General features: G+C 49.3%; 1 protein-coding gene across 3 annotated transcripts in view; it reads left to right on the forward strand.

The window, feature by feature from the left end:
• Positions 1-295: 295 nt before the first annotated feature.
• Positions 296-14,325, forward strand: part of LOC119977859 (DNA-binding protein RFX8-like) — a 77,643-nt gene continuing 63,613 nt past the window's right edge. The window contains exons 1-2 of one of the 3 annotated variants that reach the window (XM_038819120.1): positions 296-387; positions 1,797-1,920. In XM_038819120.1, coding sequence (XP_038675048.1) covers positions 338-387; positions 1,797-1,920 — 174 coding nt within the window. In that variant the 5' untranslated portion in view covers positions 296-337. Of the gene's footprint in view, positions 388-1,796; positions 1,921-9,067; positions 9,089-14,325 lie in introns of those variants that run through there. The other 2 variants (XM_038819122.1, XM_038819121.1) reach the window with 2 other exon arrangements.

A 14,325-nucleotide genomic window follows, 5' to 3' on the forward strand; every position in this document is an offset into this window, starting at 1 on the left:
ATGAAACAACACTTTGGCCACACACCTGAATAATTGAACTAAGAGTTTCATCACTTTTCATGTGGCACATTATAATCGTGTATTTCAAGACAAATGTCACGCTTTTCTTCGATCATAGAGATCAGGAAGATTACTTTTTGGATGCAGCAGTATTAAAGGGAAGACGCCCCAAATGTAACAGTTAGAGTAGTTTATACCTGAAATGGTTTCTAGTTCCATTCCGTCCGCTTTGTTATTAATTGTTTTTGAAGTGCAGCGCGTTCCATTCAAGTATTCCAATCACAAGCATTAGCTCGGAGGGACAAAGGACCTTTGACAGCTCCTGTGGAGGAGCAGCATGGAGCAATGGAGCCAGGCCAAGGGCTGCAACCCTGAGCTTGTCAAGTGGTGAGATGTCAAATAACTGGAACAGGACACACATATTCGGAAATGACTAAATTACGCCACATTAACTCAGCAGTTTTGTCTGTTTCAGGGATTCCGGTTCTAAATATACAAAATGAACAAAGAAATACGTTTTGACCTGTCGAGATTTATTACAAATTATAGCAAGCCATGTAATTTATTTGTGTCTTCCTTCAACAGTGTAAATAATTTAAAAACGGCTTAACTATTTCGGTATGAATGAGCAGTTGTAGAGGAAGCTGGTGTCAATACCAGAATCTCCCCACCGATTCAAATTCCACCGCTTATAAAGTCAAAAATATTAAAGAACGCCGAACAAATAAGTTAACAAACTACAGGCACACTGTGGCAGAATATCTTGCTCAAGAGAGAGAGTGAGAAAAGCTGTTACAACCCAACGAAAACAGTGGCATTCCAACAATGCAAACCTGTCACATATTGATGCATTTAAAATTAAACCGAAACGTTACATGTTTTATTCGGCGTACTCTGTCTCATTTTAGTTTGGGGCCGACAATTTATCGCTCAAAAGCCTGCTTTGAAAGGTAACTGCACAGAAAGACGATTTCTGTCCAAATTTAAGGTGTTGAGAACTATTGTTTCACAACCTGCAGAGTACAGCAGCTGCTGTCATCCCTTGATACATCTTTTACCGAGCTGATTCCCTTTCCCAATTTACCAGGAGACACATTTCGAAGAAGCTCTATCGGCTTCCGAGTGGGTATTGGTAGACTAAAACAGTAAATAAAACTTTCATGGTAATTATTTGCTTGGGGCCACTAAGTAATGTCGTCTACTTAATGAATATTTCGGAGGAGGCGATGGCAACTTTTATCAATGCAGAATTCAGAAAAAATAGTTAAGACAGGAAGGTGCCAGGCTCTGACTACTATTTAATTATTCCAATATCACCTTAAAATAGGCGGAAGCACCGCTTGTTAAAGCGCCTATCTAAGACGAACAGAGATATAATCCAGACCCTTTTCAGTTCGTCCCCATTTAAAATAAGGTGCAAATTCTATTAAACCCATTGATTCTTTATGATGATTTTAGATTTTTGACTTCTGCCCCCCTCTTCTCCCCCACCTCCCCCTCTTCCACCCCTCCCCCCTCCCCGTCCCTTAACCCATTCCTCTCCCCCTCCCCTCCCCCTCCTCCCCCCTCTCCTCCCTCCCCCATCTCCTTCCCTCCACCCCCCTCTCCACCTCCTCCCTCTCCCCTACCCTCTCATCCCCCCTCTTTCAGTCAAGATGTTATCACTGTGCAAAGGGTCATACAACATTGTGGTGCTGTTATTAACTCGTCTAAACCCTATTTAATTATTTCATTTTTACTGCAATTAAAATACCAGAATATCAAACTTTATATATGTTGTATCCCTTCTTTTTCAGGCTACTTGAACATTTTTATGTTTGTGAAGGCTGGAGCATTCCCCGTGGTCTCATTTACCAGTTTTACCTAGAATATTGTAACCATAATAGATTAAATCCGATAAATGCAGCTACCTTTGGAAAGGTACGATACACACTGTTTGCTCAGGGATGATAACTAATAATTGTATAATAATCTATCTGTAGTGCAAGAAAGCTGGCCTTCAGTATCCTGAAAGTAGATGTTGAGAAACTAGACTATTCTTTTTTTTTTTAAATAATTTTTATTGAAAGAGTTTTTCCATACAAACATTTACCCCTACTAATTTTTAAATTATTTACAACACAATCCCTCTAGGCAAAAGTCCCTCCCTCGCCCGCCCTCTCGCGCGCACCAGTCCTCCCCCCCCCCCCCCCCCCCAGGCAACCTTAACAAACAAGGCAGCCTACAGTTTCAGACATGAGCAGCGAGCAGACTTGCCCGCGTTACAGTCGTGCATGTCCCCCCACGACCCTTACTGCCCCCCCCTCCCCTCCCCTCCCCCCCTCCCCCCCTCCCCCCCCCTCCCCCCTCCCCCCCCTCCCCTCCCCTCCCTCCCCCCCCTCCCCCCCCCCGGGTTGCTGCTGCCACAACCCCGAACGTCTATCTCTGATCTAAAAAGTCAAGGAAAGGTTGCCACCGCCTGGAGAATCCCTGTACCGACCCTCTCAGGGCAAATTTGATCCTTTCTAGCTGAATATAGCTAGCCATATCGTTAATCCAAGTTTCAACGCTTGGAGGCCTCGCGTCCTTCCATTGAATTAATATCCTTCGTCGAGCCACTAGGGACGCAAAGGCCAGTATTCCGGCCTCCCTAGCCTCCTGTACCCCCGGTTCTACCCCGACCCCAAAGATCGCAAGCCCCCATCCTGGTTTGACCCTGGACCCCACCACCTTCGACACCGTCCTTGCCACCCCCTTCCAGAACCCTTCCAGCACCGGACATGCCCAGAACATATGCACATGGTTCGCTGGACTTCCCAGACATCTGACACACCTGTCCTCACCCCCAAAGAACCGGCTCATCCTTGTCCCCGTTATGTGAGCTCTATGCAGCACCTTAAATTGAATGAGGCTCAGCCTCGCACACGAGGAGGAAGAATTGATCTTCTCCAGTGCATCCGCCCACGTCCCGTCTTCTATCTGCTCTCCCAGCTCCCCTTCCCACTTGGCTTTCAGCTCCTCCCCTGATGCTTTTTCCGCCTCCTGCATTATCTTGTAGATGTCTGATATCTTCCCCCCTCCGACCCAGACCCCCGAGAGCACCCTATCACTCGCCCCCTTACTGGGGAGCAGGGGAAACCCCTCCACCTGCCGCCTAGCAAATGCCTTCACTTGTAAATATCTGAACATGTTTCCCGGGGGGAGCTCAAACTTCTCCTCCAGCCCTCCCAGGCTCGCAAACTTCCCCTCTATAAACAGGTCCTTCAGCTGCCGTATGCCCACCCTGTACCAGCTCTGAAATCCCCCGTCGATGTTCCCCGGGATGAATCTATGGTTCCCTCTTATTGGCGCCGCCAACAGACCTCCCATTTCCCCCTATGTCGCCTCCACTGCCCCCATATCTTGAGGTGGGCCGCCACCACCGGGCTCGTGGTGTACCTCGTGGGGGGGAGCGGCCATGGTGCCGTTACTAGGGCCCCCAGGCTTGTGTTGCCACAGGACGCCCTCTCCATTCGTTTCCAAGCTGCCCCCTCCCCTTCCATCATCCACTTGCGCACCATTGACACATTTGCCGCCCAGTAGTACCCCGAAAGATTGGGTAGTGCCAGCCCTCCACTGTCCCTACTCCGCTCCAAAAAGACCCTCCTCACCCTTGGGGTGCCATGCGCCCACACGTAGCTCATGATGCTACTCGTCACCTTTTTGAAGAAGGCCCTAGGGAGGAAGATGGGCAAGCACTGAAATAAAAACAAGAACCTTGGGAGGACCGTCATTTTGATTGACTGCACCCTCCCCGCCAGCGACAACGGTACAATGTCCCACCTCTTAAATTCCTCCTCCATCTGTTCCACCAGCCTGGAAAAGTTCAACTTGTGGAGGGTCCCCCCAGTTCCTTGCCACCTGCACCCCTAAGTACCTAAAGCTCTTTCCTGCTCGCTTGAAGGGGAGTCTCCCAATACCCTCTCCCTGTTCCCCCGGGTGTATCACAAAAACCCTCGCTTTTGCCCAAATTTAGTTTGTACCCCGAAAAGTCCCCAAACTCTGCTAATAGTTCCATTATCTCCGGCATTCCCCCTTCTGGGTCTGCCACGTACAGCAGTAGATCATCCGCATACAGCGATACTCGATGTTCCTCCCCTCCCCTAGTCAGTCCTCTCCACCCCCCTGAGCCCCTCAGTGCCATCGCCAACGGTTCAATCGCCAGTGCGAAAAGTAGGGGGGATAGGGGACATCCCTGCCTGGTCCCTCGGTGGAGCCCGAAATACTCCGACCTCCTCCCGTTTGTCACTACACTCGCCGTCGGGGCCGAGTAGAGCAACTTCACCCACTTAATAAACCCTTCCCCAAACCCAAACCGTTCCAACGTCTCCCACAGGTACTCCCACTCCACCCTATCGAATGCCTTCTCCGCGTCCAGCGCTACCACTATCTCAGCCTCCCCCTCCACTGCCGGCATCATAATTACATTCAGCAATCTCCGCACGTTCGTGTTGAGCTGCCGCCCCTTCACGAACCCCGTCTGGTCCTCATGGATTACCCCTGGCACACAATCCTCTTCTAGCTGCCAGGATCTTTGCCAGCAACTTGGCATCCACGTTCAGAAGCGAGATAGGCCTGTAGGACCCGCACTGCACGGGGTCTTTATCCCGCTTCAATATCAGGGAGATCAGAGCCTGCGACATTGTCGGGGGCAGAACCCCCCCCCTCTCGCGCCTCATTAAAGGCTCGTACCAGTACCGGTCCCACCAAGTCCACATTTTTCTTATAGAATTCCACCGGGAACCCATCTGGCCCCGGCGCCTTCCCCGCTTGCATCTGACCTATTCCCTTGACTAGCTCCTCTAGCCCTATTGGCGCCCCCAGCCCTTCTACCAGCCCCTCCTGGACCCTTGGGAACCTCAATTTGTTTAGGAAGTCCTCCATTCCCCCCCTCCTCGTCGGCGGCTCAGGGGCCTCACGGTAGCATGGTGGTTAGCATCAATGCTTCACAGCTCCAGGGTCCCAGGTTCGATTCCCGGCTGGGTCACTGTCTGTGTAGAGTCTGCACGTCCTCCCCGTGTGTGCGTGGGTTTCCTCCGGGTGCTCCGGTTTCCTCCCACAGTCCAAAGATGTGCGGGTTAGGTGGATTGGCCATGCTAAATTGCCCGTAGTGTAAGGTTAATGGGGGGATTGCTAAATTGCCCGGAGTGTCCTAAAAAAAGTAAGGTTAAGCGGGAGTTGTTGGGTTACGGGTATAGGATGGATACGTGAGTTTGAGTGGGGTGATCATTGCTCGGCACAACATTGAGGGCCGAAGGGCCTGTTCTGTGCTGTACTGTTCTAAATTCTACTGTTCTAAATTCTAAACTCCTTGTAAAAATCCCTGAAGACCCCGTTCACTTCTTGCCCCTTCTGCACTACCTTCCCGCCCCTCTCCTTCACTCCCCCAATCTCCCTAGCCGCATCTCGTTTGCGAAGCTGGTGTGCCAGCATCCTGCTCGCCTTTTCCCCATACTCATAGACCGCGCCCTGTGCCCTTCTCCACTGCGTCTCTGCCTTCCTGGTGGTCAGCAGGTCGAACTTGACCTGCAGGCTGCGCCGTTCTCCCAGCAGCCCCTCCTCTGGTGCCTCCGCATATCTCCTATCCACTTCCAATAGCTCCCCCACCAGCCTCTCCCTCTCCTGCCTCTCCTTTCTTTCTCTGTGCGCCCTTATGGAGATCAGCTCTCCCCTGATCACTGCCTTCAGGGCCTCCCAGGCCATCCCCACCTGCACCTCACCCGTGTCATTCAAGTCCAGATAGCTCTCAATGCTCTTCCGGACCCTTTTACACACCTCGTCGTCCGCTAACAGCCCCACATCCAGCTGCCACAGCGGGGGCTGGTCCCGCGCCTCCCCCATTTCCACATCCACCCAATGTGGTGCATGATCAGAGATCGCAATGGCCGAGTACTCAGCTTCCCGTACCCTCGGGATCAGCCCCCTGCTCAACACGAAGAAATCGATTCTGGAGTACACTCTATGGACGTGGGAGAAAAAGGAATACTCCCTCGCCCTCGGCCTACCAAACCTCCATGGGTCTACTCCTCCCATCTGCTCCATGTACCCCCTCAGCACTTCTGCCGCTGCCGGCCTCCTATTGGTCCTTGAGCTCGATCTGTCTAGCCCGGGGTCCAGCACTGTGTTAAAGTCCCCCCCCATGATCAAGCCCCCTGCCTCCAGTCCCGGAATGAGGCCCAATAGGCGCCTCATAAAACCCGCGTCATCCCAGTTCGGGGCATATACGTTGACCATCACCACTTTCTCCCCCTGCAGCTTACCCTTCACCATCACATACCTACCCTCCTTATCCGCCACCACCTCCTCCGCCACGAACGACACCCTCTTTCCCATCAGAATCGCCACCCCCCGGTTCTTTGCGTCCAATCCAGAGTGGAACACCTGTCCCACCCACCCCCTTCTCAGGCGAACCTGGTCCACTACCTTCAAATGGGTCTCCTGTAACATTGCTACATCAGCCTTCAGTCCCTTCAGGTGTGAGAATACCCTTGATCTCTTGACCGGCCCATTCAACCCCCTCACGTTCCAAGTGATCAGCCGGGTCGCGGGACGACCCGCCCCCCTCCCCTGCCGATTAGCCATGTCCTGTTCCCTGCTCGCCCCGGGTCGACCCTCCCCTTCTGACCCGCTCCCCATGGCGATGTCCCCCTCCCCCCCGCCTCTCCAGTCCTCCACTTCCCTTTCTGGTCTTTTCAGCAGCAACCCCGTGTCCCCCCCCAACCCCCCTCCCCCCCCCCCCCCCCCCCCCCCCCCCCCCAGGCTAGGACCCCTCCTAGCCGCGATGTACCCTCCATCGTACTCCCGTAAGTCAGCTGGTTCACGCTGACCCGGCTGCTCCTGCCACACTCCGACTCCCCCCAGCTCGGGGGGGGGGGGCCTCCCCCCCCTTGCCACTCCTCCCTGGCCCCGCTCCAGCGCGGGAAAGGTCGCCATTGCTAGCCACGCCCCGCACTCCTCCCCTCCCCCCTCCTCTGCCCCGCGCGCGGGAAAACAGAGGAAAGCGAGAAACTAGACTATTCTTAAACTCTAGGTATGAACTTTTCAAGGAGTTAATGTCTACTACCAACAAAGGTCTCAAAATGGGGTGTTCTTAATTGGCTAACCAGAAAAATTAATCAATTTATATTACCACTGTTGCTTCACAGCACCAGGGTCCCAGGTTTGATTCCCAGCTTGGGTCACTGTCTGTGCGGAGCCTGCACATTCTCCCCGTGTCTGTGGGATGTTCCTCCGGGTGCTCAGGTTTCCCCCCACAAGCCCCGAAAGACATGCTGTTAGGTGAATTGTACATTCTGAATTCTTCCTCTGTGTACCCGAACAGGCACCAGAGTGTGGCGATTAGGGGATTTTCACAGTAACTTCATTACAGTGTTAATGTATGCCTACTTGTGACAATAAAGATTATTATTATATTATTATAGAAATAAACCTAATTTACAAGCCCTCAATTAGGTTACCTTCAAATAAAAACTTGGGACAAAAGCCAGACCGTAAGTCAATTATGAAATAATATTTATTGATTATGAACCACAACTTAAAGTTGAGTATATGGGCACTTAATAGATATATATAAAGTAAATAGGTATCTAATAATCAAGTATCAAATTAGTAATGGACAGAGTTACTTCACAAAGTTAGTAGCAAATGTTATACAGACAATTCAGTGTCCACTATACATTAGAGCTAATGGATGCTGAGAATCAGCTATAGCAATGAGCAGAACTTGAGATTATGAATTTTGTTACAACCAGCCCCCGATGAGGTACCCCAAATATTGTTGATCTGGGAAAGACCACCTAATTTGTCATCATCCGGCTGGGATCCCCACCAAACTATTACATTTTTCAGATCAGTAGGGTGTAAAATGTTTATGCTGCTGCAAAATTTAGTTCACCCAGCAAAATCAGGAGACAAGTCCTGCATTCAATTAATGAAAATCTTAGAGGGGCTTTTCTCGCCTAGAATGTTATTGATTTCCAAAAAGTTTTGGTTTCACCTCCATAGTCAGGAAGAAAGTGAAAGCATTTTACAGTTGTAGCAACTTTAAGAAGATTGTCAAAATATTATGAATTTGGCACAGCACTTGATGATACTCTTTGTGATATACTGGTTTGTGGACTCTGCAGTGAAGCTATTCAGAGGAAGCTGCTTACTGTAAATGATTTAACTCTAAATTGAGTGGCCACACACAAGGTGGCTCCTGCTTGAAGGCATTGTTTTTGGCTCCTTCAACCTGAACTTTGAAGAAGTTTGGTGGAAAGGTTGTGCGGACAGTGGAGGGGACCAGACCCCCCCCTGATGGACGTGTCTGCGGGTTACCAAACTTGAAAGAAGACAATGAGAGGCCTGGCTAAGGAGTTGGAGAAGACGTATGGCGAAGAATCAGGCGGTGGGGGACGGGTCATCGTCAATTGGAAAGATCCCAATGCAGCAGTTGATGAGTTTCATTAAGGACGAATTTCAGCAGCAGTGTAAATAACTACAGAGTGACTGGTCAAAGGCAATTGAGGGGGCAGTAGCACCTCTTCGTGGGATTTTGGAATGGGTGGAGAAAAGCCTGGAGGTACAAGAGAAACGGTGCAGGAGGTGGAGAAGACGGTGTCTGACCAGAGTGACCAGATTGTGACACTGGAAGTGGAGATGGCGATCCTGGGAGACATGTGTAAGAAGCTGCGAGCAAAGGTGGAGGATCAGGAAAACAGGTCCCAGGCGGCAAAATCTGTGGATCGTGGGCTTACCGGAAGGAGTGGAGGGCACGAGTGCAACAGGTTATGTCACGAGGATGCTGGCCAGGGTGGTGGATGAGAAGTTGCTGGACAAGGCCACCGCGGGCTTTAAGCAGATTACCATTTTCATTGTATGAGCAACACCCTTAAAAAAACCTCTCATCATGTTTAACATTAACCCAGAGCTTGGTCACCACCATACCTTTTGCCTGTTGCTCGTTGTGCTAAGTGTGCTTTACACTTAATTTGCTCTGTTTAATTACCTTGCTCTAGAGTCGCCAGGCATCTTTATGATACCACCACGAGGCTCAAGTTCAAGTGCTGATCAATAACTCAATACACCGGTTAGTAAGGTTCAAATCAAAACACATTTATTATATACACAGTCAATCGCTACTCATGCATAAAATACTACTCACTAGACTATTTCTAACACTAAAAGGCCAATACCTAGCTTTGGAAACTGGCTCACCAGGTCAGGGGAACAAATGGCCTTTCGTTCGCTTCCGAGTCTGCAGGCTTCCAGCTGGTATGGACTAAGGGTTAGGAGCGCCTATCTTGTAGCGTGCGTTGACTGGACACTTACGTGGTTGGTGCAGCTGCTATGCAAGTCTCTCCGAGTTGAGAGTCACGGTCGAGTTCGTTGAGAGCTGCCAAGAAGATTGAACTGAGCTTGGGGACTCTATTTTATAGTCCCCAGTGGCAGACCCCATACCTGGTTCCAATTGATTGGACCATGTTCCAATCAATTGATTTGATTTCCCGAATACTGGGGCTGTTCCCTGATCGCTGGGTGGTTCCTATATGTCCGTTGGCCTTCCTTTGTCTTGGCTCCCGCTGGCGCTGAGGAGTCTGGCTTGGCCTCGATTATCTTAAATGTTTCCAATTGTACCCGGGGATCGCTCATCAATATGTAGATGGTTGTTAGTTTCAGTGCTGTCTGGGTTTCTGCAAGTTCTAATATACAGGAGATTTTGCACCTGCTTGTTTTCCTGCGTTTGGCCATTTCTCCCTGCTTTCTTAGTGGATCTCCATTTTAAAGTCGGGAAGTGGCCAACCCAGGTGGCTACATGTCTTTGCGGCAACAAAGAAATATAATACTACAATACTACAGCACATAGACTACTGGTTTCAAGAAAACACTTCACCACCACCTTCCCAAGGGCAAGAATGAGCAATAAATACTGGCCTAGCCGGCAATGCCCACATCCCATGAATGAATAACAAAAGAGATGAGTTTAATGTATTAGACATTGGAACTCACAGATAAATAGCACTTAAAAATTTACTGAACAACGAGATGGAAAAAAACACACACACAAAGAAACACAATAAAGAAATATAATGGGCGAGATATACTGGTCACGTTACACCCATAAAGGACTGGTACTGCCAACCTGGCACACCAGGTTGATGAGCAGTTCCACCTGGGTGTCAGCCTGGCACTGCCAAGGTGCCCATGTGACACTGCCAGCTGACAGGGGAACTGCCAGGGTGCCAGGCTGATACTGCCAAAATGCCAAGCTAGCATTTTGTGCACGGTGGGAATTGGGCTAAGGTGCCCTGAGTTGGTGTGGGATATTGCAGTGAGGCCAGAGGATCCCCTTAGAGTGAATTGGGGCTTGGTGGGGGGGTTCAGGGATCGCATAGTGAGCTCGAGAGATCAGGACGCCATTTCTAAGTGGTATCCTGATCTCTCCATGCACTGAAGAGTTCCGGTGAGTGGATCTCCTCAGTGCAGGGAACAGGGCTAAATGTGGCCTCGGTTGTGCATTTCCCAGTGAGGCCCCCGATCTACCCGGATGCACATTAGATAGAGGGATGTTTCTCAGTGCTCCGAGCTCCAGGAAATACCTGGCTAATCGCGCATGTTACAGGACTGTGTCCCCATTCGGGTAGATCACACCTAATATTAAAAATAAACTTAGAAAGGAGGCACAAGCATCTAATTAAACCTGTTAATTACTGTTTGTTTCTCAATATCATCAGTTATAGAAATTGACCAAATTATTTAATTGCTATTTATTTGACAGCATATAGGGAATAATGAAATCAAATTCACACATAGTGCATTAATGTTCTTTGAATCGCTAGAATTAATTTAGGGTGAGATCTAGCGGCCGCGTAGCATTCGACCGAAAGCGCAAAGCGGCCAGTAGATGCCGGGTGAAGCCTCGCGCGGGCTTCCCGGCAACTAGTACACCTCGCAAAATCCACCTAGATCTTGTGAGGTGTCAAGTTCAGGATCCTGTTCACAATGGGCGTGACCAAGCCATGCTCACTTAAGTAGGTCTTAAACCTACCAAGGCCTACTCACCCGGGATCTACTGGCCTCCAGGTATCTAACGCCCTTCCCAGGGAGTCCCCAGCCGGGCGCCATTCGGTACTGGCCCACACAAACATGGACCAGGCAGAGCAGCACCGGGGGGTCTCCCAAGCAACTGAAAGCTCCAGAGTGGTCAGAGATAGGACAAGGTGCTGCTGGAATGTTGGCACCTGGCACTGCCAAAATACCATTGGCAAGTTGGCAGGAGCACTTCCAGGGTGCCAGGATGGCAGTGCAAGGGTACCCAGGTGCCAGCGTAGTACTGCCAAGAGTCAGGATCCGAGGGCAGCTGAGACCATGAAACGGGGGTATGAAGGATGGGGGGGGGGTGGGTGCAGGGCAGGTAAGAAAGGGCCTCTGGAAGGTTGGGGAGTGACGGCTGGGGGTTCTGGAAGGGGAGGGCCTGTAAGGGGTGTAGGGGGAGCCTGAGGAGGGGGTTCCCAGGGACCACATTGCACGGTGCCCTCACTTTGGGGGGGGGGTGTGTGTAATGCCCATATGTGTGGGGGGATGACATTGCCACTGAGTGGGGGATGTGGGGGGACCCACAAGCTCACTGGGAGATTGGGGCATCCTTTCAAAATGGTGGCCCGATCTCTAAGGAGCTGGTCTGGCCAGCAGGTTCAGTTCCCCAGTGATGAAAATAATTCTTAAGTGTGGGCTTAACTCCCCAGCGCCCAAAAAGTGACTAAGTGTTGTAGTGATATATCTGTGAATAGTATTGTACGCAGCTATCAATGCGACCTCCAACTAGCTGGCGGCGTCAGACCTTGGTCACGTGACGTGGGAGACTCATCACCGGTAGTAAGGCATACACCAGGACAGTCACACATCGGCTAATTCCAGAGCAACCTGGTCTATGTAGTATTCTGTATATTAACCTTCCAATTCTTCATCAATAAATTATTATAACAAAGTCACTAGCAGTTCTGTGAGCATAATTGCAATGGCAAGACAACAGAACACAACATGGGACCAGGTGTTGTGAATATTTAAAGGCAACAGTAATAAAGACAAAGTAAAACCTTCCGAAGAATGAAAAAAGCTAAGACCCAACACAATAAATGATGGTGAGGCTCGAGATGGGAGGTTTAAAGGCACCCCACAAGCTTCGGGTAAAGTAGATGAAAATTGGGGCGTTTTTCAAGCAGCATTTTAAGCTCTATGTTTCAGCCCTTGGCCTGCAGGCACAGACTGATGAGAGGTGCATTGCATTGCTGTTCACAGTGGCTGGTCCACAAGCAATCAAAATCTACAATACCTTCGCTTTTGAGAATGAAGAGGAAAGTAAGAGACATGATCAAGTGATAGAATACTTCGATCAGCATTGCTCTCCGAACAAAAATGAGATATTTGAAAGATATATTTTTCGTATGCGTACCCAGAAACCAGGCGAATCTTTTGATAGTTTTGTCACTGATTTGAGTCTGAAGGCCCAGCCCTGTAATTTCAGTAATCTAAAATCTTCGATGTTCCATGACCAAATAGTATTTGACAAGCTGTGGGGAGAAGACCTCAAATTGGAAAGTGGAACTAAGATTTGCCATGCGAGTAAGTTGGCTGCACAGCAAATCAATACACCCAGCTTGAAACATTTTGGTGCCAACACGGAAGAAGATGCCAGCTCCATCAGCATTGTGACGCAGTTCAATAAGAAACGCGGTCTCAGTGTGGGTGGCCATTTTAAGCGACCGGGTCGGCAATCTTATGCCAGAAATGTGGCAACAAACATGACCCACGGCAATGTTCAGCATATAGAAAAGATTGCAAAAAATCACTTTGCAAACCAATGTTTTTCGTGTCCTTCAGTGAACAAAATCAGAGCAATTAACGCAGTGGAGGAGATGCCCCGAGAAGAGCAGTTCTTCATTGATCTCATTTTAGACGAAGACCAGAGTAGTCTGACCGAAAAAAGTGAAGAAATCCTTCTGAATAGTCGTGAATGGCTTTATTGTCCAGACAGCGAGTGGCGAGACAGTTACTGCAACTCTCAACAAGATATGAGAAGCAAACAAAGGTCCAGGCGAAAGACGACAAATCCAATGAGGCACTGGAAGAGTCAATGGGAATTCCAGATTTCTGGTTAACAGTCAATTATGAAACAGGAGCATGTTGAACTTATATTAAAGCATCTTCAAAAAGTGACCATCAAATGTTCGGAGCATACACAGCCAATGAGCTTCACTCTGGAGTTTAAATTTGAGCCAAATGAGTATCTTATAAATGAAGTAATTACGAAAGCATACCAGCCGGACCTGCGGCCTGACGAGCGTGAATTCTCAGTCTGTGACGAACCAGAAATCATGGTATGCACAGGGTGCCAGAAAGGAAAAAATGTCACATTGAAAGCCATTAAAATGAGGCCGAAGCATAACAGCCGGAGTACTCGCAAAACGGTTACAAAAACTGTACCAAATGACTCAATCTTTAATTTCTTCATTCCTCCAGAAGCTCCGCAGCATGGAATGTTAAATAAATTTTCTGCAGCTAGACTCACTGCTGACTTTGAAATTGGTCACCTCCTGCATGAACACATAATTCCAGGTACAATGTCATATTTTACAGAAGTGTTTGCTGATGATACTGACTCCGAGGACTAGGGGCTTTTCACAGTAACTTCATTGAAGCCTACTCGTGACAATTAGCGATTTTCATTTTCAGGATGAGTACCTTGATGATATTTACAAAGACTGTGAAGACAATGAAGAAAGCAAAGGTTTGGAGGATGAGCCGGAGCAGGACAAATATGGAACACTATTAAGGTTGTTTCGTGGGAGAGATGGAAAACTCAGTGCGAGAGCTTGTGCAGCGCAATGCCGGTGGTTTGGTGAGAATGACAAGGTGATTACAAAGGACGCCCAGCCTACACCGGACACCGAGAAGTGAGAACACTCTGAGATGGCGCACGTGGAGATGGAAAGTAAGATTGCAGTAGCAGATATCTCCGAGAGAAACAATGTAGATCTAAACAAACTAAAAACAGAAGACATAGTACCCATTCTGGAGAAACTAGCTCCAGAAGCACATGGGAATCATTACAGCCCTATGAAAAGGTTCTGGTAGTAGTGCAACATGGTGGTGCAGTGGTTAGCTCTGCTGCCTCATGATGCCGAGGTCCCAGGTTCGATCCCAGCTCTGGGTCACTGTCCATGTGGAGTTTGCACATTCTCCCCGTGTTTGCATGGGTTTCGCCCCCACAACTCAAAGATGTGCAGGGTAGGTGGATTGGCCATGCTAAATTGTCCCTTAATTGGA

Source organism: Scyliorhinus canicula, chromosome 14 (genome assembly GCF_902713615.1).
Source record: "Scyliorhinus canicula chromosome 14, sScyCan1.1, whole genome shotgun sequence".
NCBI classification, from domain to species: Eukaryota; Metazoa; Chordata; class Chondrichthyes; order Carcharhiniformes; family Scyliorhinidae; genus Scyliorhinus; species Scyliorhinus canicula.